Source organism: Ooceraea biroi, chromosome 9 (assembly GCF_003672135.1).
Source record: "Ooceraea biroi isolate clonal line C1 chromosome 9, Obir_v5.4, whole genome shotgun sequence".
NCBI lineage: Eukaryota > Metazoa > Arthropoda > Insecta > Hymenoptera > Formicidae > Ooceraea > Ooceraea biroi.
This window is the reverse complement of record NC_039514.1, coordinates 248,471-269,661: the sequence shown is the minus strand read 5'-3', so window position 1 is coordinate 269,661 and position 21,191 is coordinate 248,471. Positions and strand designations below refer to the sequence as shown.

At 45.7% G+C, this 21,191-nt stretch overlaps 2 protein-coding genes across 3 annotated transcripts in view; one reads left to right on the top strand and one right to left on the bottom strand.

Moving 5' to 3' along the window:
- Positions 1-679: 679 nt before the first annotated feature.
- LOC105276112 (insulin-like growth factor-binding protein complex acid labile subunit) lies at positions 680-4,000 on the bottom strand. Its single transcript, XM_011333469.3, has 2 exons — positions 3,897-4,000; positions 680-3,023 (listed from the first exon to the last, which is right to left on the bottom strand). The coding sequence occupies exon 2, from the start codon at positions 3,010-3,012 to the stop codon at positions 1,138-1,140; it is 1,875 nt and encodes a 624-aa protein (XP_011331771.1). The 5' UTR covers positions 3,013-3,023; positions 3,897-4,000; the 3' UTR covers positions 680-1,137.
- Positions 4,001-8,876: 4,876 nt separating this feature from the next.
- Positions 8,877-21,191, top strand: part of LOC105276110 (heparan sulfate 2-O-sulfotransferase pipe) — a 25,077-nt gene continuing 12,762 nt past the window's right edge. The window contains exons 1-2 of one of the 2 annotated variants that reach the window (XM_011333466.3): positions 8,877-9,674; positions 14,733-14,881. In XM_011333466.3, coding sequence (XP_011331768.1) covers positions 9,625-9,674; positions 14,733-14,881 — 199 coding nt within the window. In that variant the 5' untranslated portion in view covers positions 8,877-9,624. The remainder of the gene's footprint in view (positions 9,675-14,732; positions 14,882-21,191) is intronic. The other variant, XM_011333464.3, reaches the window with a different exon arrangement.

The window sequence follows — 21,191 nt, the reverse complement described above, 5'->3', positions numbered from 1 at the left end:
CACGTCGTACGTTTCATCTTGCGCGCGCGTACGGGTTTATTATTGCTGCTGCAATTTGGTGCAGCGTATTCGCGGCCACGTTCGGTGAAAGCGAACCGTCTGGAACACCTTTGCGAACGTATCTCCGCGTATACCTGCCTACCTTTCTCGGATGGTAAATGTTAACACGGTTAAAGGTTCCGCAGCACGAAGAAGCCGCACTCGCGATCGATCTACATCGCGGGGAACGGCATGCAACGGATTGATCGTAATGATGGCGTGGGTTGTGCATCGGATCCACAATTTGCGGTTCCGCTCAGCGTTACAGTTTCATTTTCTTGAAAGTGCAGCAATCGTGTACAATGAGATAATTACAGGCCGGCGACGAACATGAGTGAAAGCAGTGAAGCAGTAACGTCTCTTGAAAATATTTATTGATATTAAAACGTTTTGCACAGTGTTTTCGCGAAATGCGAAACCTTTGGCCGAAAAATTATGCTGGTGTCAAAATACTTAATAAGCTTTCACTCCGACTGAAGATCGTAAAGAGTCGGGAATCCTTTCCAAAATTAATTCAGCGAATTCGCATCTTAAAGGATCCAAGTATGGGCATCGCAAAAATCCAATAACGTTTCAATGGCAATTTTATGATATTCTTTTATTTTTAACGACATTAAGTGAAATGAAAAATGCATATTCGTATATTCGAGATAAATATTTATTTCGTTTCACATGCACGCACGTGCACGATTCTTACAGATGACTAATTTAAGTAATAGCAGTAAATACACGTTAAGGCGTGGATATGCATTAATATGTAAGAATATGCATATATCCATATGAAATATGGACGTACGTATTAAGCGATTTTATTCAATCGGGGACGAGTACTGAATACTTGCATCAGAACAGATTACTTAACGCATCCTTTTCATGTTCTCAATTATAATCTCACGTAATAATTTAGATTTGTTTAGATAGTGTATCTTACACAACTTATCTTATCTCGTATGTTACATCTTATATCGTCTCATATTAATCTTAGCAAGATTATATCCTCTAGAAATATTGGAAAGCGGCAATTTTCAACGTTTTCCCAAGGACTCTCATTTATCAATTATATACATGCAAAAGCCTTGTAAACAAAGGATCCAGGATTCAAACATCGTCGAAGACGCCGCCTTGGATCTCCTTGAGATTATTCTCGTAGACGTACAGACTACTACCGAAGTCGGTGTTGAGACCGTGAAGGGCACCGTTCTCCAGTTTCTCAAACGGATTTCTGGATATGTCCAGAACGTAAAGGGAACCCAGATTCTTGCAGGCGCCCTTAGTGATCTCGGATATCTGGTTTGCCGAGAGCCAGAGATTCCTCAGCTGGCCCAAGCCTTCGTAGCTGTCGCCGTCAATGGTGGTCAAACTGTTGTTAACCAAGTGCAGACGTTTCAGGGTGGGCAAGTCGAATGCGCCGCGTGATATGCGGGAGATTTTATTATTCTCCAGGAACAAGGTGGACGTGGGTGCCCGGACGAAATCGCCCCGCTCGAGGACCTCGATCTCGTTGTACATAAGATTCAGATTGTCCAGGCTGTCGGGCAGATCAGTGAACGTAGGTCGTGCGATCTTGTTATGGGAGAGCACCAGCTCCTGCAGAGCCGTCAAGCCGGCGAAGGTGACGTTACGCAGATCGTGGATGGAATTGTTTTGTAGATTGAGTACACGAAGTGCCGGCAGATCATCGAAAGCGGCCGGCTCGATCGTCGTGAGACCGTTCTCCGTCAACGTTAGTGTATCCAGCGATTTTAAGCCCCGGAAGACGCCGTTTTGCAAGACCTCGATGTGATTATTCGTTAGCTCCAGATAGAGCAATTTGTCGAACTTGGCAAACGCGCCGTTGGGAATGGTGCTTACGCGGGTTTTCGTCACGACGAGCACCGTCAGAGTGTCCGGCAGGCTGGCGATGAAGTCCAGATTGTCCAGCTGACTAGAATTGAGGTACAGCTCGGTCAGTTTCGTGTCGGCAAACGCGTTCTCCTCGATCACCTCAATCGGATTGTTGTTGAGTATGAGCTCAAACGGATGTACCTTCCTGATCACTTGGCTGGGGATCCTACGGATCTTGTTTTCCGTGAGTATCACCAACTTCACATTCTCCGGTAGATCGTTTAATATCTCTTCCGAGATCTCGGCGATTTCGTTGTTCGACAAATCCAGCGACGCAACATCTGACAGTGTCAACTGATACCAGCCTGATTGAAAACCTCGGATTTCACGCTGGTGCAGATCCACCGTTTTGGTCGATTGCCGAATGTTGACTTGCACGCATCCGTCAACGAGCTCCTCGTTCTCCTGCAAGTTCGCCAATGACGTCACGATACCGTTGGACATGCAGAGCTTCGCGTGAGTTTTCTGCGTAGTGTCGACAGTTTCGCGAGTCCTCTCTTCGTTCCCGTCGTTCATGACTGTCTCTTCATTTTTCTCTTGCTTCTTCTTGGCAACCTCTTGATTCTCGTATGGCGCCGCGTGTTGCGTCACCTGTTCAGCATTCTTGAGCAAGGAATTGGCGAACGCACCCGTGCTGATGCTCCACAGGATATTCGCGTCGGTGAAGATCCGGGTGGACTTGGTCAGACCGAACAGATCGCCTCTGAAGAAATGATGGATAGGATTGCCGGATATGTTGAATCGCTCCAGATTCTCTAGACCGATGAACAGGTTCCGCACCCTCGATATCTGATTGTTGGCGAGTGACAGGCTCTTCAGCCCCGTCAGATTCGAGAATGCAAAGTCCGGCAGCGAGGTGAGCGAGTTGTCGGACAGCACGAGCGACTCCACGCTGAGCACGTTGTCGAAGGCGTTCTTGTCCAGCTCACGGATGCCCGCATTCGATAGATTCAGTTCCCCAACGGAATCACCGGCGAATCTGACATTCTTCAAGGTGCCGTTGTCGATGTCCAGAATGTATTTGTCCGCGACTCCATCGAGCGGCAGACTCGCCACTAGAGGCAGGAGGCACACGACGAAGAGCAGCATCGCGAGATCTCCTGAAAATACCGACGATTTGTTTTGGTACGAAATGCAAACTGTGTCGTTATAATTTCGTAGTACGACATCGTAATAGTGCGAGCCGTGTGAAAAGAACAAGGTATTTATCCTAAATTAAATAAAATTCTAAGATAAAATCCATAGACTCGTAATAAACTCGTTTAGTTCGAATTTGAATTTCTATTATTCATTTTATTTCTGATAATAAATATTTATTAATGAGGTATAAATTGCGTTTGTATAACGTTAACGATTCATGTGTGAGTACATTATACGATCGTCGTGATAGCCGGTTCTCATGTCGGTATAGTTGGAAGAATTCCGATAAACGACGATGCAGGCTATTTCCCAAAACTTACATTAGTAGTCATAGAAAACCTGTTGTGTCACTTGAAGTCTCAGACTAATTATATAACAAACCGTGATATTTCGCAATAGTTTCCTCGAACGCGCGCATTACAACAGCATCGGTAAACGATTCTCATTATCGCATTGCTATTACGTAGCTATAACAATCTCGAGAATATTAGAAATCTTATCGGGCTCAAGTGCAACGTTCTTCGCAACGTGCAAAGGAACAGAAAGCAAGAAGGAGAACAGAAACATGCCCACACTCGGTAGGGCCCGTTTCGAGCGTGAGGTCGTGGCTAAAGATTATTCCGAGCATGAAATCGCGTTTCACGTCCGTTTCAGACGCGAGCTCGCGTCCGTTGACTTGATGGACTTGGCGGACCGGGCTCCGCTGAAAGAAGCTCTCGTACATCGATTTCCGTTATTCTCTTTGCGGTTGGCCAGCGTCGTGGAGGCCTGGGCTAACGCGGATCGCACCGTGTGCCACAGAACAGCCGCGTGCAAGAACATGTTTCACTTACCGATCAATCGGCCAAGCCGCGAGAAAGCCAACGGAAGTTGGACGCCCGAAGATCCCTGCCGGCTTGACGCGCGGACGGACAAAGACTACCTCGCGTTCGTCGTTTCTATTCCTGGCGGGCAACGCGGCTTGGCGCGACGCGACGATGCGAGATCGCAGGACGAGGTAATCACGAAAACAGGTCTTGTTGGTCTTTATAGTCCCGTCGAATCTCGAATACGCGCACGGATTCCTAGATTCCCGCGCGCGCATACGTAAGAGAGGCGAACGTGTTCGGCGTTCTCGGTAGGTGACCTCGTGTCCTCGGAAGTCGAGCCGTGTCTTGCCCTGTCTTACCTCGATCGGCCTCACCTTTGTGATCTTTACCGAGTCTTGCGAAACCGTCGGCGATCTTCCGCCGACGTTCGATTACGCGGTGCTCGCCGTTCGACAGCGGGGAAGAATAAGTGGCACGAGCCACTTCGTGGCCTTCCCCGAATTAAATCACTTCGTCACGCGTCGATCCACGTCGTTTTGCACGAGGAACCAGTTTTCATTTGGGAGTCCGCTTTGCCGCACACTGTTAGCGCACACTTTAACGTCCATCTTTTCTTCTTTCTTTCTTCTCTTCTTTTCCTGTGAACCATCTGTTAAACGTGTTTTTTTTGTCTCTTTCAAGAATCATCGTCATTCGATGGTGCTTTTTGCTCGAGAGTTATGGGGGCGCCGTTACCTGAAGACTCCGATTCGATCACGACGATATGGGAGACCCTCCTCGCTCGCCGGTCAGATTTGAGCAGTCTCATTTGAGCAATTTAATATGGAATGTCAAGCACATCGAACGAAAGGTTTACATGAAGTTCTTGTCCAGTGTGCGAAGTTCAATCTTTTTTCTTACAATTCTAGTTTTACATCGGATGGAATTCGCTCTGATTCGGTTGCTCGTGTTCCCGTTGCGAATATACCGCGGATAACGCGAACAACGATGATCATAATGCCGGCGAGCGCTTCCGCTAGCATTAGGATGCGATAATGTGGCCGGTACACGCCGGATCCGGGAGACGGCTTGAAGATCCGATGAAGCACGACCGATCGGCGAAGCGTAACTGACAAAAGACCCGATAAATCGTACAACCAAGCCAGAACACCCTGGGATCGGTCTAATTACGTCAAAGACGATATAATAACGATCCGACGAGCCGGCACGGCGACGGGCGCGGTCTTGGCAAACGCCGCACTCAACGAGCAATCATTTCGATACGATTTCCGTGAAGAACAATAAAATACTGGAAACATAAATCCAATTGGTTTTCAAATCATCGCGAACAGTTCTTTATCCTGGAAATTCTGGAAGAAGGTAATAAAACTTCCTGAAAGATGGTCAAAAATAATGAAAAGGTTGGAGGTGGAGTCGCTAGAAAGAGTCTCTAGAAAGAGAATGAATTGACAACTTAATATCAGAGATACATTGTACAGAGAGAAGATAAGCACTTAAACTTAACAGATAATTTTTGCCCACTTGACCGAACTAGCGCCGAGTTCGTGCGGCTAATATGTGATGTTCGTGACTATGAGAGACGGGCCAAGGATCCATTTGCGAAGGCTCGTCCTCTTCGCGCAGTCGGAGGCGCCTCGGGAGGTCGTCGCACTTCCGGAAACCCTTCAAGTTCCTGATCCTCCGTTGAGAACCACTGAGTACTCGCTGGGTCGGATCATGGTTATTACAAGCAGTACACGCAGAAGGGTACGGGCACTCGCTGCTACTCCCACGGGTTCCGCCCGCAAAAAAAACGAGCCGCCCGAGATACGGCTCACGTGCGTTCGGTTAATTAAGTTTATTGCACACGCGCGCACACGCCCCGTCGACGGTGTCGAAGGTTGAGACAATATCTCGCGAGACGATAGCTAAAGTCGCACATGCTAAGCGAGCGCGATGCTTTTCTTGGATAACCAGGCTCTTTAAATAAACAGGATACGTTTCCAAAAAAATATATGTCGTTAATATAAATATATATATATATATATATAAAATAAAAGCATTATGCATGGGTTTCTTTTTCGCTCCAGGAAAGTTATATAAAATTGGTATATATTTTCTCTTTTGAGGTTTTAAAATGACTTTAAAGTCTTCGAAACGTCATACGATATGATGATCTAACTGTGTGTTTTATACATTATACAAAATATTATATAAATATTATATTGTAAAAAATAAAAATTTTCGAGAAAGAAAACTGAACTCATGCATATATCTAAATAATAAATATATGATAATATAATTTAACATCATAATAGCGGAGAAAGTTTCCTACAATTGTGAAAAGAATTCCAAAGGGATTGCACGTTACGTACGCGACTTTTATCAGATTAGGTAATATGTTTGTGTTTATTTTTATTTATAAAATTTTAGCATACGCGCGCTTCATGTAATAGTTTCAATGTTTCTCGCAATATCTCACCTGATGTTCGCTCACGCATGATCTGCCAAGATTCGTCGTAGCTGTTGCAAATCATTTCTATTTACATACTGAGCAGCTAATAATAGTGTTTAGAAACGCGGACGTAAAAAGAGAGGATCTCTCAACACCAGTATTAGACACCGAGCATGTCCAGCACGGAATTGCGACGAGATTTGTTATTACCGCTTTATTCCGGGAATTAAAGACCATATTCTAATTCCACGGATCGCGAAACATAAAGATATCCTCGCGTAAATTGCGCCGGGCGCTAATTAGCCGCATGCAAATTTATGTTAAGCTCCGCGTCAGGCTGGATAAATTAGCTAAAAAATATAAAGGTTGCCCCGTAATTTTCTATTGAAATTAACATAGAATAATACGGTGGATGAGAAGATACACGGAGATGGGGGAAAGAATTCCTGGACCGGAGATAATAATCATTCCGGTACGATTCTGTTAAATAACTAGCCGCTTCTCAATCTCGCGCTCATAATATGTGACAGGATACATGGTAGGTTTCAGGGCACGATGATTAAATTTGTAACACACAAACCTCCTCAGCTTCATTTTGAAAGACGGTTTCAAACGTGAATCTTCTTCGTACCAATTCTTTTGAGATGCAACACGCGAAGATGCATTGCGTAATCAAGTTTCTAACTGAGCAACAATGAAAGCTTCGAGAAGAACACAAAAAGACGATAAAAAGCGCGATAAATGTTGATCGTATCGGAATGTGGTGAATTAATTGCCTCATTCACGCTTCGTTATTCCAGTATCTGATAACAGCGAGATAGGAAGTCGCGCGCGTGTGTGCATGTACGTGTATGTATGTACAGGACGTTCCCTGGCGAATGCAATTATCGGTCGAATAATTATTTATGAGGCGCCGGGTCGTAACATCTAATTGAATCGTACGCAACGACGTACAATTCAATCTAATATCGTACACGCGAATGCGCCGGCCTTGCATTGTGCGTTGCGCGGACGCGCGAGCGGCATCAGCCCTCGGAGAACGGAACGGTGCATTGTTCTATGGTGCCCCTTCGCAATCCCGATATGATCCAATCGACTCTGATCCGATCGTACCGATCGCGCATGAATATGAAATTCCGCTCGAGCGCCTCCGCGCGCGTGAAATCTCGGATTAACCCGTAATGCTCCCGAAGGGATTCCATGTAATTTCCTCTGCGGGAAAATGAGCTTCTCTCTCTGTCGAATTATTTATTTATCGACCATTACCGCGACTCGAGGCATACGTTAGCGTCTTTCGCGGTCGTTAAATCATCGGTCTTACTGAAATGCAGCGCGATCCTGCTACTTTCATGCGGATTTCTAGCCGATCGTTGGCTGCCCAATGAATGCTGCAGCGAGCACTAAATCATTGATATCGCTCATAAGAACGCGTGTCTTATTAAGTGCGGCTAAGCTGCGCTGGATGCCGCGTGTGCCGCGGCTGAAAATTTCATTCTGTCGTCTCACTCGAAATTGTTGCGGCTAATTCAACCGCAAGCAACTGCATTGACTTTCTTCCGCCTTGAACTATCGTCGATAATTATTTCTCCGTTGTTACGTGACGCGTTAATAAGCATCAACTATCAGTGGCTGACGTCTACCGTGATTGATACTCGATGAGCCACTGCGGAAGAAAAGTAATGGATCTTTAATGATATAGTTCTCCAGATGAAAATTTAACCCTCGTATTGACGAACGAAATTGATGCTTAAGGCTATGCGTAAAATTTAAATTTAAATTGCTCTTTAAGATATCGCTTAATGTTTAAATTTTTTTAATTTTTTAGTTGTGTAAATCAGCTGTACCTTGCATACGTGTAACCTTCTTTCTTCCAAAACTTCGTAGAAAAACAGAAATTGACATATCTGTTTTTGAGTAACATTTCTTCGTTTACATTTTTCTGTCATAATTTACGTTGCGCGAGATCAAAAGGCTCTTACATTGTTGCAAGGTCGACGTCTCACTTAAGAATTCTTTCCAAACTTTTTCATACACGAAATTTATCCCATTCGTTTAATTTAAGCAAATCATTTCAATTTTCAAAGTCAAAATCAACTTATTATCATACTGCATAAGCAAGTTTGCTTAGTTCAAAATTTAAATTAAAATTGCTTTCTAGAGTCAATTCTTATCTTCCTCATATTTTATGCAGTCCTCAATTATGCACAAAACAGATGTCGAAAAAACATGTATATTTGCATGAAACTCAAATTTTGCGTGAGCCTTTTAGAGAGAAGAGGAACAGAGAGGTAGACATATTACGTTACGCGGTCTAGTAAGGTATCGGTAATAAAACAGCTGCGCGGATCGGGGTTAAAAATTCGGTCACCCGAATTCGGCCCCGAAAACAAACGGGTCGCTTCTTCGCTCGGCGGCGCGGTCGCGAGACGCGCTCGCCGAAGAGCGGGGGCCCGCTCTCTCGGGCCGTGGGTCCCCAACGGAGGGGGTGGGGGGTGGCGAATGTGGAGTAGAATCGGCTGCGCGGCATTACGTGCCACCGAGTAACGGAGCGGACGCGGAATAGAGCGTATCGCGTGTCGTCCCCGTCAGTCGTTTCGCGTCCTCCTCACCGGGAGTCGAAACGAGTACGAGTCGAAGCAAGGAAAAGCGCGGCAGTCGCGTGTCGGCCAGCGGACCGATCGGTGTGTGGAGATCCGGACGCGCGCGCGCGTATCCGATTTCGTGAATGCGGAGAACCCAGAGTGATCGACAGACTGATGATCGATGACTGAGAAATTCCGCGGAAACGGCCGCCGCACGCGCACATCCACGCCACCCGCAGCCACGTGCGACCCGCGACCCGATCGCGGTGAGATCGCGCTCTTGTAAGGCCCACGCACCACAGGGGGTCGATCGGCTTATTGACTCGTCGACGGTCGATGGGATCACTCGTTCGCGAGAAGGAAATTTCTGAAAAAAATTCGGAGGATGATATTTGTAGCCGGACATCGGCAGTCTGGGAATTGGGACTGATAAAACTGATAACGCGCGGATAATCTTGGTGACCGTCCGATTGAGTGATCCGACGAACGGACTTTATGAGTGACCAAGGTCACCGCAGTTTGGTAGCCGCGATTCCGCCGAAAGACGCGAGCGGCCGGTGACAATGCGGTCCTCGTGATCATCATCATCATCATCCCTCCATGGATCGCACGTGACCGGGCGCGCGCTCACTGGGACCGATTGTCTGATCGTCGTCGAGAAGAATCCCGCAGAGGGTAGCGGACCAAGGTCCGATCAAGGCTCGATCGAGACCCGAGAAGGGTCAGGTGCGACAGGATGCTGAAAGAGAACATGTGGCGACAGAGGCGAGTGCCCGTTCCCAAGAGGTAAGCACTCACAGGAACAGGGCGATTAACGGCGACGTTAGAGCCACTCGAATACCGTACGAGTCGCGCTACACGTCGCCTAAATAGTCGTAAAAGTCGTAGAGAATCGACGACACTGAAAAGCACTCTGGAGACGCTCAGTCGAGAGAGTTCCCTTATCAATCGCGGAAGATTGATTCGTTCTCTATCGACATGACGGAGAACGATTGCGTAAAATTTCTCGGTTTGCAAACCCCCGTGAATGCAAATGGGAACGAGAGTTTTGTTTTTGACGATTCTACGCGGAGGATGTCATCCTGACATCCAGACATCGCGTCTCCGACGATCGGGGTCGAAGTGACGCGGTTGAGGATGACCATACTTTATCTCGCGACGCTCCTCGCGGGACCAGCTGAATCGCACGCGACGAATCGATTTATCATCTGCGCGCAGGGAATGACGCGAGCCGTGCGTGATTCGAGACGATTGCTCGGTGCATTATGACCTGTGTAAATGCACGGTGGCTGGCCGTACCTTTTTTTCCTGCGATTGACCTCCCGTGAGCGGCCTAACGCCGCGAGTCGCATGAGGCTGGCGATCTATATTGTGAAGCATGCGAATGCAAAGTACGGTAAACCGTTTCCATCAGATCTGCGATCGTTCTCGATCACGAGTGAGACAGGCTTAACTTTTCCTCCCCTCAAAAATTTTTCTGTTTGATTTGTATTTGTTGACAGAAATATGCTTTACCCAAATCCTGATAAGCGTGAGACTAATTCTCATCTTGTAGCTTCTCTTTCTTGAATTTTCGTTCAGCAATCGACACTCGAACAATCGAGACGAGATAATTTGTTTTATCTTTCTTTTTTTTATATAAATATTTAAGGTCCAATAAGTTTTTGGTTCTATAAGAAGGAAAATAAAACGGAAAGTTGCCGTCCAGACTGGGCGTCATCACGTGTACGTGATAATACACGATCGCCTCGCCTTCCCGATTAATCTCTCTCCGTTCGATGCGTCCCATAATTACGAATTCTACTATACAGCGTGAGTGATGAGCCGGCGTGACGTTTGCAAGAATGCGGGCCCATTTGTCTCGTTTCCGCGGCTCGTCTCGCGTGATGAATTTTCCCGGCGCCGAGCGAGAAAACCGCGCGCATTTGCGCGATAATGAATCTCCACCGTCTGCAAATAAGAGACGGTTTGTTGCGTAAAACGAGGCGAGCAAAAGCCTGTGCGATTACCGCGAAGCAGGTGTCATTGCCGCGAAGTGGAATAAGAGTGCCCCCGATCATAGAGTTTCCTCCGATAGTAGAACCGTCATTACCGATCACTCTCTCGTCCCACGGAATCCCATTTGCTACCGAACTTCCGACTTGGTGATATCAAGGCACTCGTCCGACGAGCATGCTACGGCGGTTACATCGCAATTATCAGCAACTACAGTAATGTATGTATACGTTAAGTAGTCATATAAAGAATTGCCGTTGCCATTCGTGAGTATTTCCATTACGGAGAAACATCTCTTCTTGTATCAGCAAGAATTCGATAGAATTCGCCAACTTGTACGAAGCATGAGTGGTCCTTACGCGCCCACATAATAAGTAGATAAAGGATCTCTTTAGATAATGTTAACTTTACGTTACGTTCAGCTTAATTGTACTTGAATCTTCAGACGATGATGGTGCACGCCACAAGCGTTTGTAACAGCCGGTAGCGATAGTGTTAATGAGTAAATGTTATTATCGCATTGTGATAATGTTACTGCAACCACAGCAACATCGCATTAATAATTACTCGTCGCGGGATTCGAGAGGAAACTTAATTATAAATACCAATATATGTGAGAGACACATAGCTGGTCGGGAAATTCAATGCGTGTTTGCGAACAAACGCGACGGAGAGAACTCGTCTAACTGGATTGCGATAACGCGTCCCGTAAACGAAGAGTTTAATTGAAAACGTGTAAATAGAACGGCCGGCGGATAACTGGCGCTCGAAGCCTCGAAGTTTAACTGTTCCCGAGACCGCGAATAGCCAAGAGATGAAAAAAAAAACGAAAATTCGCCGAGGAAGTTTTTAGACTCGGCTTGAGAATCTGATCTCTGTTACGCTTGGCGAACGTGCCGAGAATCCGCGGCGGAGCACGCTCGACGCATTCGCGGCACCATTGGAATATACTTCGGCCACGTTAGTGGCCGCAACAATTTATCATATACGCGCTCGTTAAAGTCAATTGTGATCGTTGCATTGCAACGAGCCCCATTGTCGGCGGTGCATCGACCGCGATCAAAAGTTGCATTGCACTTTCAGCGGGACTGAGCCTCTTCTCGCGCGGCCTTGTGCGTTCACAAGGCATTTACCCCACGAGATCCACCGCGACAGATTAAAAAGAAATCGCGCGGGATAATCGGCCTCCCCCATAATCGTAAATATTTCGTGTGCGCGCGCGTATCGAGACGTGGAATCGAGGCACTGGCAGAGAACAGCGCGCATTTCAGGATTTTAATAGAATTAACAGTACAATACCGCGAGAGAGGCTTGCACACGCCTGAAAACGTCCGAGTGCGACAAGATTGTCTTGTTTCTGCTTTCTCACGCGCTAGACTGCCGAATAAAAATTAAAACCGTAGCGGATTTGCAATCGCAATCACAATGATGATAAGTTATAGTTGCTACTAAAAGGAACACAAATCAAGTTTCTCAAGAAGTTTCATAAGTAGATAAAATCTTGTTTTATTGAATCAAGATAACTCCATCTCAACTGGCTTTTTATTTTACTTATCAGTTTTATAAGTACAGATCTTTTTAGAATATAAAGCGTGTACAAATTACAATAACACAGCGTGCAAATTCTGATGTAGATATGTAATCATTTCTAAAATAATAATATCACAATATTATACAATCCCACATGAAAAGAATACAATATAAAATGATGGGAAAGCACAGATAAAAATCGTGGAGACTGTTCTCTGTTTCCCCGTAATGGCTTTCTCCGCGGGACCGGAAAATTGTCAGGCCAGTTCTGATTCATCAGCTAGTCCGGGTTTCCTGCGGTTTAATGAATCGGGCCGCAAGCGTAGATCAGGCGATGTGACCTGCAGACCCCTTTAACGAGCGGCGCGTGTACTCGCGCGGATTCCCGACACGAGCGGACACTCTACGATTCGAGTGCACACACGTGTGCCCGCATCGCGCGGGACAATCGGGACTTTCAACATACGCATTCGCCATTATATCTATGCGAGTGAGGCGCATGTACGGTGCCCCTTTATGTACCCCGTTACGGTATATATAAACGCGTTCCTAAGAGCTTACGGTTTCCTTCTCACCAGCAGTGTCGTTGACACTGCGTCCGCCAGGAACGATACCGTTCGTTTCTCGCTTTTCCCTCCTCGTGGATCCGCTCACGTTTCGCCGATAAGCCCGGAAGAGCCGCGATGGAATGCCGAGGAACGTCCTTGCGTATCCTGCCGGGAAAAGCGGAGGGTTCGCACGGCGGCAGATCGCGATCCGCGGGCGCGATAAAGTGCTGGAAATCAACCCCGAGATCGTAGATGAGTATCTCGATGAGCTACAAAGAAACTTATTAAATACTAATATGAGGCATTTGCAACGTTAATGACTTTATATGTGCCGGCAAACGCGATAAATCGCTGGACCGAAGCGAGATCGTAGATGAGTGGTGCCGGTGAGCCACAAAGAAGTGTTTAGATGCAGATATGAAGGATTCGAAGCGCTGACGATCCCGTGCGTACAGACGGTGATGCAAATCGCTGGAATCAAAGCGAGATCCTAGATAAGTAATCAAGAACGTGTGAATTGCGAAGGAAACTACGAAATACAAGTGTGAAGCAATCAAAGCGACTTTTCTTACGAGATGACGAAGGAACGTATGATTTAATTATAGCGCCATAAAGATATATCTCGTTTCTGGATCGCGGCCTGACCTTGCGAGACCGTGGGAATGCAAAGCTGCCATTGTGCCGGCGACACGAGTCGCCGATGAAAGCGTCTCCGCGCGCTGCATCCGAAGGAATCCCAACGGAGACGATTGTCACCGTGTCGCGCGACTAATGTCTGGAAAGTCGATTTACTAATGAGAAGACGAATCTGCGGCAAAACCACAAAATTTTCTCTCTGTTAAACAACGGTCGATCAGCGTGCCGTTTGAAAAGAAATCGACGTGTGCGCGATATGCACGCGATCCGGGCGGAAGTACGCTCAAAGTAAATTCATTTTAAATGACCGCGAGTATAAGTACGCGCGAGCCGATACGTCACCGCGCGTATATCATTCGGAAAATTGCAAGTTGTACGGCGTCGTTTGAGGAATACCGGACTTCAGTTAAACGTTTAAATTGGAGGTCAGTAACCCTCGTCGGCGCGGCCGGACAAACCGCATGTACTTTTAATATTAATAAGGGATCCGCGCGCGCGCGTGTGCGTAGATATAAAGGTAAGCTGCGTGAGGATGCGAGCGAAGTAAAACGTAACGAGGCAGCGCGCTTGAATCTCGCTATTAATTACGGCGAAATGCATTACGTCAGGAGAAGATACTCGCCGCGAAATAATAATGCTCCTGGATGCTCCTGAAGGGAACGCAGATGTCTTATTTCGTTTCTTCGGAGATCATAATCGCGTAAAAAAACAAGAAAATACGAGGAATTTTGCTTTGTTCTTGTCGCGTCTGCCTGCGAAATCGAAGCGACCGTCATCGTCGGGCTTCACGGTCGGCGAGCATCCGAGCTTCTTCGAGAAGCAGGTCACACGAGAGAAACATCTCTCAGACGGGGATGACCAATTACGGGACGGATGGCTTCGCCGTGCCCTGATTCCCCGATTGCCAGCCTAGATGACGATCGACTCGTGTTATTCAACTTTACGTCGAAGGGGCTTCATTTGCCTTCCCTTACGAATCGAGAGATTGTGCGTCGTATGACTGTGATAACACCGCAAGACGAGAAAAATTTTAATGCTGATGACAAATGAGTGTGTGTGCTATAATAAATATATAATATAGTATATCGATGAATTGATTTGGCTATCTACTAACGTGTAATCTGTTTCTTTGCAGAACGATCGAGCTGATCGCCTTGATAGCGATCTCCAGTTCGCTCTTTCTCTTCCTACACACGAGGGACCTGCATTCGCGTCTGAAGAAGATGGAAGTGCGTCTTCAGCCCGGAGAAGACGACGCGCTCTCGGCGAATCAGCTTTCGTTTGGTAATGTATTGAGACGTATAATAAAATTAGTGTCAACAGTAGAGGACATAAAAGCCTTTTCAAAAGCTTTCTCTTTCTCTAATCAATTATCTCGTGTGAATGATAAATGAATAAATAAACGTCAAAACAGACTTGATATCGCGCTTGGATGGCTCGCCGAGTCTTATTTGAAGCGACAACAAGGTTCGAGATATCCGTCGGATACTCGCTAATTGGGGGGAAGAACTAATTAACTATTTAATTACGCGAGGTAATGGTTTCTCTCGTGGTCGTCTGGAAATGAACTACATCGGAATTGCACTCGCGTTACAGCCGGCAATCTCGGGGCGCGCCGTAATAGACACGTTTAAACATGCGCTTCTACGTGAGCATGCACACTCTCCCCGAGGGTGCTGTCGACTTCCCGGTTGAGGAAGGTCAAGGTGTGTGAGAGTGAACGCACGTGGGACCCGGAGTTACAGACCGCTCCGCCCGTCGTTTTACGTTCCTCCCGTGTACAGTGTTACATTTCAGTTTTACTTCAACCGAACAGCGAAGCACCGATCGCACAAATCCCTCTCTAATCCTTTCACTATTACTTTTCCAGTCAAACACGTCTCATCAACCATGTCGTTAAGCTCTTCTTTAAAGAGAAATAAAATCTCTCTCCCGTTCCCGAGATTTCCCGAGACGAAAAGAAGCATCTTGATTCTTCAAGATTAATATCTCGAAAAAGCCGAATTTACCGAGGGAAAATACCTCTCCAATAAACCTTCTCCGACACGTTTTCTCTGCGAGCGCACACGCGCACTCGGGGAAGAACGAAAGAGAGAGAGAGAAAGAGAGAAAGAGATCTCTATCGGGCTAGTAGTTACGGCGTACCACATCCATTTCACGGGATTCGTAACGGTAGCGAAGGCTTCGTTTATTCGTGATCTCGGCGAGGCTAATTATTCGCGCGCGTCCTATCGCTCGCCTTACACGCGGTAATCCGCGTCTCCGCCGTGCCGGCTATTTATTGCGTTACGGCTTGCAATTACGTCCGGCGCGCTTTATTATTTAACGCGGTCCGCCCGGGAATTTCGAGGCGAAGTGCGAATCGCGCTTGTTCGCACAAGGGATCCGGGGTACGAAAGGTACATGCACATTATTACGTATCCCGGTGTTCTCGGTTACGGCTCCGCGGCTTCATGTAAATTCGACGATCGCTCATGCACGCGCGAGTGCGCTGTTACTCCACGTGAGAGAGGAATTGCGCGATTAAACTCGCTTCCTTATCTTTTAATCACGGCTCTCATATTCGTCTTACGCTCATTAGCGATTTTCAATTTGCACTTTTTCACTTTGTTTCTACGAAGCTTCCTGCGCGAACGCTCGTAAGGATAGTATCAATCTCGATTACTATTTAATAAACGTTAACAAGTCGCGAACGCTCGTAAGGATAGTATCAATCTCGATTAATATTTAATAAACGTTATCAAGTCGCAGACATTCGAGAGGATGTATCTTATATTCAATTTAAATAAACTCTTATTTTCGAAATGTTTTGAAGACGATATCTTACTTTTGATACAGCACAGATCGTTCATGAAGAAATGTAGTCTGTATAGCAGTCTTTGCAAAAATTCATCTCTTCTCGGAATGGTCAACAATGTACCATAGTCGTAGTCAGCAATTATTTTAATAAGTACTCGTGCCGTGCTTTCTCCGGAAAATACTGCAACAATTGAAGAAGTAAGCAACGATTCCAAGTAGCGAGCTGCAGATCCGAAACTGGAAATCCGTGCGCGATACGATTAGAAGCCGTTCACCACGAGGAAGAGATGGTCGGGGGATACACGCGAATGATAAAGGATGCTGTGCCGGAGGTGGAATCGAGCGGCCGGCCGAGAGTGTAGCCGCGTCAAAAGGGAGGTGAAAGGAAAAACACCGGTGAGCGTGAGCGAAAATAAATCAAACGCAAAGTAAGGTGCCCGCGCGCGCTAAAAGGAGAAATGGATTAATCGCTCGCGGCGAAATAAATGGCGGTGTGAATGGAAATGAAAGTGCGATCGTTCATACGACGGACCGCGAGGCTGGTTCTTATCGAGAGACTCGCTGGACTCGCGTGGGGGATGAAAAGGGTGAAAGACGGTGACACAAGGGCAAGGATAATTATGAATGCTGTGAAACGCGATTTCGAGGGAATCGAGTGATAAGACAATAAAAAGATTTCAAGAAATCGTATGATAATAGAAAATTACCACAAACAGATATTAACGTTAACAACATTACATGATATTCTACAATCTAACTCATGTTATGTGTTATGTGTTAATATTGATACACGAATATTACATTTACAACATGAGTATTATATCGCACAGAAATAAATTGCGTGGAGACTTACAAAGACGGATAATCAGGACTGGAAACGAGAACGAAACGGGCAAAAGCTTCGTACAAGCCAGAAAAACCGAATGAACGGACATTAGCCGAGGATCTCGACGGCACATTTGACAGAGCTTCCGCGGGTGCGCCTTTCCTCCTCAAAGGGAGAAGTACAAGCTTGGCGAAAGAAATCTTTCTCGCGAGGGACGGCAAGTCTGAGAAGTGGATTAACGAGGTGCCTGCCGCTTCACTTCGCGGGGATGCATTCGCACCTTAGTACCTCGCGCTCCTGCACTACTCCGCGATGTTATCGTTCACAACAGCTCGTAATACGTCCGCGAGGAACGTGCACCATGTCCGGCCTGCTCGCGAGATCAAGATCGAGGATGATCTATTACGACCGGCCGTCCCCCGTGAGACCATCTCGCTGCTTCGCTCGCGGAAATGATCGTGCGTCCAAGAAAACTGTGCGAGTGACGTTGATTTTTGACCCGTTTCCTTCTTCCTCTCTTTCTTTGTCACGTCTCGTCTTTGCCGAGATTTTTCTTCTAGATTTGCAATTTGCAAATCGTGCGCTCGCGTAACCTGCTCGCGGAATGGGACCGATGCGGTTGGCGGTTTACGTTCGACCTCGTTGCCCGTATTTGTCTTAGCCAGCCGCGAAGTAGACACACAGCGATAATGCGCGTGGGTGAAAGTAAAGTATCTTGCTTTTTGCGGGCGGGTACGCGAGGTATGAAGCATCGCGTGGCTTCTTCAGGTGCGTTACAGTGAAAGCAAACCACACCGGTATTTGAAAATTCTGTCAGAATTCAGAATCGGTCGATCGCGCCTGTCCACGTGACAATAAAATTGTTCGCGCTCAATTACATAGCATTCTCTCTATTGTATCTCCATCGAACGGAGCAGATCGGCCGAATAGCCAATCAATCACTGGCGATTGACTCATCATCCTCACCACTTGAACCGTTCTGAAAATAATCTGGTACGGTAGAAAATATTTTTTATATGATGATTATACGTTTATCCCCGATCTCGAGATCTTTGTACTTATAATTACATATTCTTTTTATAGAATATATCTGATGGAAGTGCGATAAAATCTAAATTGAGGAGAGACTGTCAGATGACTCCGGAGATCAAGTCGTCCAGCCAAGACGTGTCCTTGATTTACGATGCAGTGTTCTCGCTTCGATGAAATCGCGGACGGGATCCGCGAAGAGGAAACGCTCTGTATATAAGGTTACAGAAAATTAAACGCAAATTTGAGAATGACGCGTGCTTTGTTCATCGCGTACTTTCTTCCCGAGTTGCCGACATGCAACACCATTGTTCCTGCCACGATCGGCTAGTCAGCCAGTTAGCCAGCTTAAGACAGAATAGGAAGCGATTCTTATTGTTGCTTGACAATGTACAATACGTCGGGCTGTCCGCCTAAACACTGCGACCGCTCGAGCGGTCATAAGCCATTCAGATCCATCATTGCCCACGATCATTTAAGTCAGAGTGCGTTATGATACTAGAGAATTATGATACCTTTATCTGTCTATCTGTCCGGATGAATCCTGATGAAGCCGCAGTGATATTAATGACACATCGTTGAAACGCATGCGGAAGACAGAGCAGCGGGCTTCGTATCTTCTTACAAAAATAAAAATAGAATTTGTCGACTTTCTAGCTTTTTCAAAAATTTAGAATCAATTTGCAGACTTGTCTTCCATGCATTGTTAATTCAAGGAATTTAATATTATATTATATAAACGTTATATCATGATTAACAGTACACGGATGGGAGAATAACGTAGTATAATATATAAGAACAATAACGTAGTTAATGCCAGCACGTTTACGCACGTTCACGCGCTACTGATTTATTGCGAATCAAATTATACATCAACCGCGTGCGATAATTGAAAAGCAGATAGCAAAACTTGTGTAGGTCAGATGGAGTTTTACGAGAGTAAGAAACGGGTTTCCAGGTAGTTCCGATAATTATTGCGGTAAATTGTGCAGTTAAATCGGATTCAACTAAATAAAGGAACAGTAGATTGAGTGTACATGCGCAGCGATGAAGATTCTCTTCCCTGTTTGTCATATCGCTGATTATGTGCAAAAAGTTTTTAAGAATTTATACACATACATACACATTTTTAATTTGTGTCTTACCTTTGAAGTTAATACAAAACAGTAAAATTCTTCTTTAAACTTCAATCCATGAGATGACATACTTTTGTGAACTTTTATTAGCGTTTCATCTTTCCTTTTAGCTTGATAAGCAGAATCTGTGCTGGGTGTGTACCGTGACAAAACACAGTGATTTTCAATTTATTCAGTTGCGGATAGATCCACGGGCGTTCCTGTATCCTTCTATGTGCCAGTAAAGATACGTTATGGGTCAGACGCTATCCGGAGGAAACGACGCGAGCGTGTGTCCGTCTAACCCACTTCGGGAAATTGCCTTCTTGAAACGCATCAATGAGTTAGATCAGCTTGCACGCGCATAATACGCGAGCGGAGCACATCGAGACGTGCCATCTAAATCTTATATGACGCTCCTTTCGGAGATGGATCTCGCTGAAATACGGTAATTGCTTCCTCGCCTTGTCGAGCTCGACCGGGATGTTACATGGCAAGAAAATAGAGGACGAGATAACTGAGACACACCGTGATGATCAACATCTTCCAAGACGAGTTTCTTTCTCCTCGATATTTTTGGATATTCTTTCATCGCGCGTAAAGAGCTCTCATAAAATTTTATTAAGTTTTATTTCTGAAAGTGTAAGCGCGAGATTAGCCTAGACGTGATTGCATTTTTGTTGTTATTTTATTGTAGTGTCAGAATTATTGCAAATAATATTGTTATGTGCATTTTAAGCTTGCGTTCGTTTACGTCGCGCAGCAATATAATTCTAAAACGATAAACACGAGCGCGCATAAAAGTTCTCGGTTGCCGTTATTATGCCATACACAGCAAGAATATATCAAATCAGTCGAGTTAAATAACTGGCGGCTCTCGTATATATGCGCAATAGGCGCGTGTGTGTGATTAGTGGCGACTTAACGGCCGTGCACCGTGTGTAAGTACCACTTCTATTAACGTTGTATGATAATATAAAAGCTACCACGGGAAAAAGAAAGCGCACGTTTCTATTTTACCATATCATTAGCACATAGAAAGATGCCACTCATTGAATGATTATACAAACGAACCGCCGGCTATGATTAACTAACATTATGGCGATCCTATTAACACACAGTTAGCAATTTCGGTTTCACTGGGAATTGTTGATCGTGCTGCGTAGTCGCGCTTTTGCCGGCGACGAAGAAGCGGTATTTATCTCGGGCGGAACTGTGATTTATCGTTAGATCGGATGCAGATGATGGAGGTGGATTCGAGGAATCTCCGTGAAAGACTTTCGGAGGTAGTTTAATTGTCAAGCGGCGGTCGGTTGAAATGCGACCGGTTCATAAGTTTAACTTTCTCGGGAAAGGGAGAAAGAAAGAAAAAGAGAGAGGGATGTCGGGATGGGAATCAATTAACAAACCCTCCCGCATTTCGCTCAGTGCGTTTATGCACCCACCAGAACCAGAATGTCACATTGTAAAATTTAATAGCGGTGAATAAGATATTAAATTTACTTTATTGCCTGTTTGCCGTGGTACGATGATATCGTTTCGAATTTATCGCCGCGATTTACAAGTGAAAGTTTGACACTTTGATTTTATTGCGCCCCGAGATGTCCACCTTGTGAGAAATATGAACAAGGAACTCTGAAGTTCTGAACGGAAAATTAAATTGATTTCTCTGGTGTCAAGGCAAGTTAATTATCCGCTCAATTAATTTCAAGATAGTATTTATCAACAATTAGACAAGATTATGAAATTATTAATTATTTGTAATTAGTTTATACGCATCGCGGCTTCTCAATGAAACGTCAGCTGAATCCGAAAGGAGAATTAG